Source organism: Lepisma saccharinum, chromosome 19, assembly GCF_977018435.1.
Source record: "Lepisma saccharinum chromosome 19, izLepSacc3.1, whole genome shotgun sequence".
NCBI classification, from domain to species: domain Eukaryota; kingdom Metazoa; phylum Arthropoda; class Insecta; order Zygentoma; family Lepismatidae; genus Lepisma; species Lepisma saccharinum.
The window spans coordinates 10,585,963-10,596,238 of NC_139247.1; the positions used below are offsets into that span (position 1 = coordinate 10,585,963).

A 10,276-nucleotide genomic window follows, 5' to 3' on the forward strand; every position below is an offset into this window, starting at 1 on the left:
CACTGGCGAGACAGCGTGACTTTCGACGCTCGCGCCATCTGCAGGTACATAATGGAAACAACGGCATAATGTTTCTGGTTTGCACAAAATGCAAGTTTATTATATCAAAAGTGCTTATTTCTTGTTGTGCAGACCTCCACGAACTTTCAAAATGCTACAGAAACTCATTTCCGTAAGTAGTTTCATGGACAATACTTTGGGATAAAATATCTTCGCTATTTGTGTTCTACTAATGCTGGAACCACTTTTATATTATATAAAACATTGAAATCTGTTGATTAAAAAAAAACCATGTAGTTCTCGAGGGGTTGCAACGGGTCAAAGGTCCCTGCTGCAGTTGAAATGTTACTAACCACTATAAAAATCAACTACTTTACTACAGAGACTGTGATAAGCTACGTATGTATTCATGCGTGAGACAGAGCGAGAGAGGAGGAGGGAGAGATCTACATAGTTTATATGATTCTTACCCATACGCCAAGGCAACTCTTAATTTTCCTTAGAACTTGAATTCCATTTTCTTCCCCTTTGAGAACACTTATACCAGCATTTGAACTACTTGCTTCAGAACAGAAAAAACATTTCGAATAAGCCATTATTTCATTAAACTAATTCAGCACTAAATGTAGTTACTGTTCATCACTAATTCACTGTTACTTTCTCTCACATATGCTTTACTGAAGAGGGTATTACTATATATGATTTTTGATGAAAGTTTCCAACTCGTTCTTTGAAGGCTTTATAGGGTATCCCTTATTGCACAACGCAGGAGCAACAGCGCGTTCTGACGTCATCCGTACACATATTTCAGTGTTACGCTATGTGCCTAAGATTATGTTAGGCTTGTTAGGATTAGATCTATTAGCATATATAACACATCTAATGTATATTTATGCTAAAGGGACCACAACTAACAACGTACGATTTGCACTTCTGAGGTCACAGCACAAGGTTGCTCAGGTTGTCTGGCGTTGTGCGATAATGTATAGTGTCTTTACACATTCGTGCACAGACGCACCTAAAACGTCACAGAATATTGAATAGTTGCTTGGTCAGCCAACCACCAGTTGCAGTTCAACTCCACTCTTCACCCAACACTTGCGAAAATTCGCGATTAAAACTATCGCCTGAGCGCTAGTGTCGCTTCCAATATGGCCGCTCTAAGTAGGATAAATCTTTGTTTACATTCAGAAGTAGTACAAAATAGCAGCATGTTGTCATGACTGGTACGGTAGAAAACGTTTAAATTACGCATTATTTTTAAATATTGCAAATGCGATGTGAATTCCAGGTACTCTAACAAACGTGAAGCTGTACTCAGAACGAAGCATTAAATGGACATTTCCTCTCAATTTTTTTTACAACAATTTTAAAAACTACACCCTGGAAAAATGTGCTTCAGTCTATTGACAAGCGTTCGCTGCTAATTGTGCGAACAACAGATAGGCGACAGGATTTGGGACGTTGAGGGACGAGGTCCTCCAACCTCCTCTCGCCTCTCTCACAACCTCACCTTCTCTCTCAGTTTTTTTTTCTTCGTTGTTTGCATATCGAGCTTAGTTTTTCTTTCTTTTTTTCCTGAGAGCGGTTTCGTCCCAATAATGGATTATGGAAATCAGAAAGAGGTTATTCATTATGCAGGTAAAGAGATTTACAGCTTGGTAAATAGGTGAGGACAGGGAAAGGAGAGTGGGTTCTATACCTTGATACCTATGTTATAAACCAAGGTGTATGTACTAATTAGTTAGAACTCAGAAAGAGAATATATGAATGAAAAGAAAATAAGCAGTAAGTTAAGATGTTCAAAATGTAATAAGTATTTACTAAATTAGTCCTTAGACTAAGTGTTAAGTCTTCTAAATTTATTTGACTGTGTAATCTAATATATATTAGATACACTGTAATAGAGAAAATATTATAATATAATAATATGATAGATTATGTAAAATACAAGATATAAATATATACAAGAAAATAACAGTGTACAGATAAATAGATAATATATATGCATTACAGGTCCTTGGACCTAAAGCTTCCCGAAAAACAAGGGAATTAACCAAGGAAGGACTTTCCCGAAGTATGGGAAGTTCCAGTCTTGTAGTCATCCTGGCTTCTGGTGGCTTCTTGGCTTCTGGTAACTTCCTTCTAACCTGGGTGGCACACAGGGAGCCCTAATGCACCATTGGCATTGGAGCTCTGGATGGATCATTCGGCTGTGGATTCAATCTGGCTTCTTGGTGTAACCTTAACTCTTGAGGGTTCCATAATTTCTTCTTCATTTTCAATCTACTCCCTACTCTTCAAGGCAGTGGAAGATGTTTGGAAGTCGGACTTCTTGAATAGATGATATGATAAAATTCCTTATCCTTTCACCTTCGGCTTCCCTGAGGGAATTTCCAAGGGAAGAATAGTTCCCAACAAGGGAGTTCTAAGTTCTTAAGTTGTCTTTGTCCATGACATTCATTCAAACTTCTTCCGTTCTAATACAGCACTTGAATCCCTCGAAGTTTTATCCGGTTAAATCTTCAAAAGGGTCTAGAGCCAAGTTGGCAATTCCACACTCACACGAGCCTCAATCTAAGAGCACTTTGCATACAGTTCTTCCAATTCAGACTTATCACTTAAGATCACTTAGTTCCGTTATTGTCTCGGGGCCAAATAGTCCGGCACCCACCGATTTCACTTTGATCTACTTGACGTAATATAAAATTTCCGTCTGTTTATGCAAGAGGGACCTTCATAAAATCTAGTGTAACACTGTTCAGGGGATTCTGTCCTGAGTGATCTCCTTGTCATTGATCTTGTATTGATTGTTCTCACATATGTAGGAACAGACGAAACTTCATTTTGTTGCGACGAGGATCTGACACTATAATTAAGTTCTTCCATATATGAAATTTCAGCAGATAGTTTATTTAGAATATTAAACTTAATTTGGCTGTCAAAAATTGTCTCCTTATTGAACTGGCCTAGGTTACGTCTAAGTTCACTCACATATCTTGAGGCGTGTTCCTTACACTTTAGCACCTTATGTTCGGGTGTGTCCAATTCGCCACAGTTATCACAGGTGTCGCTATTTCTCAGGTTGAATCTCCTGAGATACATTTTAAAGGGCCCATGCCCTGTTATAAAGTGTGTGAGACCTTTGGATGGTTTAAAGTATACCCACTTGTTCCTCTTACCAATGGTCGTTATGAAATTCCTAGTACGTATTGAAGCATCTTGACTCCATTCGTGCTCCCACCTATTTGCGAAGAAGGCTTTAACCTCTTGCTTCCTCATAATATTAATATGATGGTTCGCAAGGAAGTTCTGTCCCGTTCCTTTGGTAATCCAATACTTGGTAGCCGCCTGCTGTACCTCAATGTCCAGGGGAAGGACCCCAGCAATCGCAATAAGTGAGAGAGTTGGAGTGGTTTTAAAACCTCCCAAGATCCGAAGAAGGACGTTGCGCTGCGCTGATCTAAGTTTGGACTTCACCCGTTCTTCAAAAGCTATATTAGCCCAGGTGCTGGCAGCGTATGTTATAATTGAGAGAAAAATCGCTTTATAATAAATCAATGCGATATGAAAAGGAACCTTGAAGACTGTATTCCCCATGCTCAACGTTCGATGTAACTCCGTCTTTGCTTTTTCTATAACATAGTCAACGTGCGATCTAAATCTTAAACCGGAGTCAATATATACTCCTAGGTATTTAAGGGACTTAACATTCCGAATTGGTCTACCATTAAGTTTTACACTAGGAGATCTCATAAGCTTCCCCTTTAGTAATACTGAGAGAGTTTTATGAGTTGCAATGGTAAGTTTTGCCTTGCAACACCAAGCATCTAACTGTGTCAAAAGATTCATAGCCTTTAGTTCCAGTTCTCTTCTATTGTTGGCGCCTACCATGATCATCAGATCATCTGCGTAAGCAATTGCTCCAATGGACAAGGGATTCTCATTCAGTTCTTCCAGCAGCGGTTCTATGGTGATGTTCCATAACTTGGGGCCTAATACGGAGCCCTGGGGACATCCTTTATTGACTTCACGATGGACACACTGATCCTGCCAAACGTAGTTGACCCCTCTGTTATTTAGATAATCACTGATCACGTTATAAAGAGCTGTTGGGAGATCAAGTTCCCTCAATGTAGCGAGTGTAAAGGGCCACCATACGTTGTCAAAAGCTCCTTTTATATCAGCAGCTATTCCAAGTACGTACTTGTACGTGGATTCATGGACTGTTCTCTTAACATGGTTAATAGCATCCTCCGTTGACAGTCCTCTGCTAAATCCATATTGCCTTTGTGGTGTGCCTCTGAGGAGCTCTCTTTCCTCTATCCTTTTAAGCAGTAGTTTTTCTAGGATCTTCCCAAAAGTGTCCAGCAGGCATATTGGTCTATAGGATTTGACGTCAGTTCGATCTTTATTTTTATTCTTCAGTATTAGGGTTAGATTGGCTTCTTTCCAGCATTCTGGAAAGACACCCTTTATTAAACATAGGTTGTAGATCTGTTGAAGATGATACGATATCTCATTCTTAGAAATCTTAACCAATTCATTCGGGACTGCATCCGGCCCAGACGCTTTCTTCGGCTTTAATTTATCTATAACAGAAGCCACCTCCTCAAACGTAAAGGGTAACAAAAGAGTCTTTGATGTATATATTTGATTTCTTCTTCTGCTTCTTATTTCAGCTTGTATATCATTATCATCTTGGGGATAATCCAATGGAAGAAGGTGTTCCATGAGGTAACTCACCGTTTCCTCCCAATCTTTAGTATACTCACCATTTTCTTTCTTAATTGTTGAGTATTATTGATTGCTTTAACTTGCCAGTCACCATCCTATAAGGAAAACTCCACGGATCTCGAGCCAATTCTCTTTTAACAAAGTTCGCCCAGGATTTCTGCTTATGTTGTTTTAGCAAGTTATTATACCTCCACTTGGAGTCCCTATATTTCTCTAGGAAAAACTGCTTATCTCGGAATGTCTTCGCCTGTTGATATGATTTCCTTAGTTTTCTGGTTGTTTGTCTTCTTTTTAACAAGTAATCAGGCCACATGTTAGTGTTTTTGCGGTTTCCAATCTTAATTTTTGCTACTTCCATTTTTAAGATGAAATCCATTACTTTATAGAGTTCTTTGATTCCTTCTTCCAAGTTCGTTAATTCCTTCCGGGGCAATTCTGAACTTATGTGTCTTCTTATATTTGCCCAGTCTGTCTTCATCCAGTTTACTCTATGGTATTGTGTGTTCCGCTTTTTACGACCTTTATTTTGTATTGTTATTCTAATGAGATTATGATCGCTTACAGTCTCATTATCAAAAATCTTCCAGTCTATATTATTTACTGCTCCTTTTCGATTTGTTATACTGATATCAATATTAGATTCTGCACCCTGTCTATTCTTAAACGTAGGTATGTTTGATTCTCTGTTTAATATTATTAAGTCTTTTAATGCGATACTGTCCTCCATTAGTCGACCCTTATCATCAGTTGTCTTACTGTGCCATAATTTTGATTTGGCATTTCTGTCAATTGCTATGAGTATCTGATTTGTTGAGTAGCAATCAATTATTTGTTCCATAACGTTGAGGAACGGGATAATTGGATCTTTGTATTGACAGTATATACTGAGGAAAATCCAAACCGAACTCCCAGTGTCTATTTCAGCCACTTGGCAGTGTGTTGACGACAGGTTTTTATTCCAATGCACTCTGTAATTATTATTAAGTACAATTATCGCTGCTTGCGGTTCATTTCCATGAATTAAGATTTTAGCTGTCGTTGGGAATCCAACTATTGCACCTTTGACCTGATAAGGTTCTTGAATGAGTATAAGATCGGTATTTGTCTGTTCACTAATATGTCTAAGTTCTTCGGTAGCCATCTGAGACCTGCCAGCATTTAACTGTAAAATGTTTATGGCTTCACTGTTGTTCCTATAAGATACATTTTGATTGCTAGCCATAGTTAATTTTACTGATTGTCCTTTCCCACAAATCATGAAACGTTGGACAGGCCTCTTGATTACAGTTACGCCTTCTATACTTGCAAGGTATACATCTCTTGAAGTTCTTATGTTCCTTACATTCTTGGGTTCTGTGGCTTTCTCCACATCTTTCACATGCTGGTTCCCTCTCGCAGTGCTTATTAACATGACCAAGGTCATGGCAGTTATAGCACCGCGGGATTGAAATAAAATCCTTGGTATTGTGTATCGAGAATGGAAGATAGATCTGCTGTTTGTTCTTAAACATGTTTCTAAAAGTCGGAGTTGTCTCAAGCACAATATGGCTAGCAACGCAATCCCTCCTACCAGTCCTAAAAGCAAACTTGACATTTTGTTTGAATTCCTCCAGCGAAGTTGATGTTTCAAAGTTGAGAGTATGAATGTTTTCGATTACTTCTTCATCCTGGTAGGACCTTGGCACGTCATAAATGATGACCCGAGGATTTCTTTTCTTAATAGGTTCTGATGTGATGCCTCTTGACACCAGTTGATTATGTGTTTTCAGTTTTGTAGCTTCTTCCTCGGTTGCCACATCTAGTATTAGAGTATTCCTATTCGATCTTACATTTCCAATCCGTATCTTTTCTTTAGCTGGATCGATATACTTTGTAACGATTTCTTGTATCTCTCTTGGAGATTTATCTTCAGATCTTAGGAAAAGTGTTGCTCTTTGCGTCTTTTTGTTTTGAGCTGGAATGTTCTTTGGAGTATGAGTACTCTGGACAATATCTGTATACAAGGGCTGGTTATTTATACCACTTGTGCTTTGTTTTGTTAGTGCTTCTCTAGTAGTTCTTATCTCTCCCTGTAAGAACTTTTTGTCCTCTTTTATTTCCTTGTTCACAGCATTCAAGGTTTCAATCTCATCTCTGCTGTCCTCATAAATGGCCTCTAGTTTGGACAAAATAGTGGTAAACAAGGTCTTGCTAGATATTGTCAGCTTTTCTCTTGCAATACATAGTTGGAGTTCATTTATCATAAATCTAAAGGTGTTAAGTTGATAAGCAGAATCATGAGTGATTGGAATCTCTCGCTCTCTCTCTATCTCGTCTCCTAACACACCGGTTCTAAACGTTTGGTTAAGTTCGGTTCCGATTTCCTCATTCACCTCTCCCTGGTTCCTCTTCTTAGATTCAGGCCCATCAAGGCTCATCCTTCTCTTATTGGAATCCTGTTGATTCATCTTGACGATTACACAAAGACAGGTTATACAATATCAAACATACATTTAAGACTCTAAAAATATCGATTGAGCACATTTTAGCAACACACTTTAAAACCTCTCGGGAGAACACAAAATTCAACGAGGACAACACTTTAAAACTCCCGAGGGCGGCTACCCACCCCCTGGGGCGCCAAGCCCAGGTCCGCCCGGCCTCTGCTGCTCACCGTTGCTCTACCACAAGCAGGTGGATCCACTGATTGGCGGCAAGGATGCTTTAAATACGTAGATATTGGTTCACACCAATCAGTGGGGGCCGGTCACGGGGGTCGGGTTAAACATAAGTTACTTTAACGTTATTTGCGGGACCTTTTGTTGGTCCAAATCCATAGACATACTCGGAATCACTTTGCGATGTTTCTTCTTGTGTTACGCATGCTATTTATTTATTAATTTTATTTTACTTTTCTTTCCAAATTAATGTCATTTCGTGACTGCAAATCACTCCACAAATATAACTGTTTCCATCAATTCACGTACCGCCTTTCAAGACAAACAAATCTACATAATATATTCCAAAAACTAACAAAGCCGCATTACTTTCATAAGAAAATTAGCACCGACATTGATCGCACTGCCATCTATGTTTCTCATCCGTCTGGGGAACCAGTTTCTTGGGTCGTTTTCCACACTACGTTATTCAAGGCGCTGTAATCTGGTCAAAACGGGGAAGAGAAGAAGAAGAGATATATGCACGTCGACCCAAGAAGGGTCTTCCTCTTCGCACAACAATTTTGCTACCTGTTGTTCTGACGTCAGACGAGGGATACCTACGAGGTTAGGTTAGGTTCCATTAGCATAAATACAATGAAAAATTATTATTTATGCTAAGAGAACTAGACATAGCTAGCATAACCTAACAACATAAGCATTTAGCATAAAATTAAAAAGCGGTGTCCCGTGACGTTAGAACCTGTGGTTGCTCAATTGTTGTGCGATAAGTGAGACCCATGAAAGAATGCTGTCTTTGGTATTGGTCAGTGTTGCCACATGAAGGGAAATTTCCCTTTTTGAAGGGAAATTTGGAGCTAATTTTAAGTGAAAAGGGAAATTCGATGAAAAATAGCGAATTTTCAGGGAAATTTTAAGACAGACTAAACATTAATTATATTAAACAACAGATTCCAGTTTTGAAAATGAGAACTTATTATTTTTTTTTATTTTGTCGTATACTTTGTTCTGAGAGGAAGGGTGGAATTTGGGTTGACCCACATCCACATCTGGCTACCGTTTGGGGCCGGATGTCTTTGGCCATTCACCCTTATGGGAGTGGGAGTCCGAGGGTCAGGCTCGTAGCCAGGAATTCTTTGTAGGGGGGGCGAAGTCAATCCTAGAGGGGGCAGATTTTTAATATATTGTGTCGCATTGGCAGGGTACATAGAAGCACTTGCCCCCTCCCTCAAAAGAGATAGTAACAGAAAAGGGATGATATCTTGAAACTGCAACGAACAAAAAAAAACTTCGAGCAACATCAAATAGCAATATTACGATAATGACTTTTCCAGATTGCCAAAGAATATAAAGTTTAACATAAATAGGCTAATAGGGACTGTATCTACTTGATATTTACAGGTCGATAATGTTAATAGATGATTAATATGTACCAACAGCCAGTAGCGTACGCAGGAATTCATTAAGGGGGGTGTTATTTCGAAAACTTTCTACAAATTCACATTACCATTGTTTTATTATACTTTAATTAATAATAATAATAATAATTAATAATTCTTATAATTAATTAATTAATTAGTTTAATTAAAATAATAATTACTAGTAATGCAGCTATTTATGAAAGAAATAGAACAAAATTACATTTCTTTTGTTTCTTTGTTACAAAATAATTGTCTAGTCAACGGTTATTTGTATATGATAAGTGAGACATTTTAAGTGTGAAGAAAATCCATAAAAACAAGCAAATATATTAAATTTATTGAAATAATCGAAATATGAAACTCATTCAAGGAGCCGCGCTGGTCTAGTCTGACAACCTCGTGGGAGATCCGGGTTCGATTCCCGGAATTGGTTGGAATTTATCCAACCTTGTCTCCGCACCCAGCCTGATGGCAATGGGTACCTGAGAGCAACCCTAGGGGATGAAGGCTGCCGGAGCATGGTGCTGATCACATCACCTGCAAAATTGCTCGAGATCGAGAATCTTTGGGGCCCACCACACCACTACGTGTGCCTTCATGGCACGGTGCTATATGCACGGGGGAATTTACATTACCTTTACCTATGGAACTCGCCCAGGATGATGATGAAGCGCGAGAATACATGTTGCTAAATTCCACTGAGTCGATGTTTTCGTTGAAAAGTAAGTTTATAGACATTCCAACACATTTATCACTTCTAGGTGATTCACAAAGCACTTCTTCAACATTATTTAATGATGTGGATGTAGACTCAGCATCACTTGAGAGTTCACAAGGGGATGTGAAATCAGTACCGGGAAGAACGTTTGAAATAAGGTCGGCACACTAAGACGAAGCAAGGAATTTTCACAATTCTCGCGAGAGTCACTGCGCGACTTTTTGCAAAACAAATTGCAAAATTGAACTTGGCGGCCGCTTAGATTGTGTTTGGAATGTTGTGTTTTTCTTCATGCTGCATGGGAATAATAATTCAAATTATTATTATTATTATTATTATTACTGTCGCAGATCTTTGACTGATAAATTAGCCATTTTTATTTTTTTCTACAGCATTTTCCATAATATTTCAAAAACTCAAGGGGGGGTTTAAACCCGGTAACCCCCCCCTTGCGTACGCCACTGCCAACAGCTTTGGGCCTCTCTGCAGGACTGATTAAGGGAGCCCTTTATAAATCATGCTTCATAATGATTTCCTCTAGTTTCCAGTATGCAAGATCTTTACGCACAAAGGAATCTAACGAGAATCCAACAACACCATTGTGTTGTGTTATGCAAGAAGAATCGAATTAATTAAATAATAATTGTTACATATTATCTACACTTTGATGAATTCTGTAAAAATTTGTAATACATTTTTGTACTTGCTAAAACATTAATTCACATTAGTTCACCACGGACTCT

General features: G+C 38.6%; 1 protein-coding gene across 1 annotated transcript in view; it reads right to left on the reverse strand.

The window, feature by feature from the left end:
• The window catches only part of LOC146002802 (uncharacterized), a 44,792-nt gene extending 44,054 nt beyond the window's left edge, over positions 1-738 (reverse strand). Inside the window, exon 1 of the mRNA XM_083140753.1 lies at positions 471-738. Coding sequence (XP_082996879.1) covers positions 471-596 — 126 coding nt within the window. The 5' untranslated portion in view covers positions 597-738. The remainder of the gene's footprint in view (positions 1-470) is intronic.
• Positions 739-10,276: the final 9,538 nt, after the last annotated feature.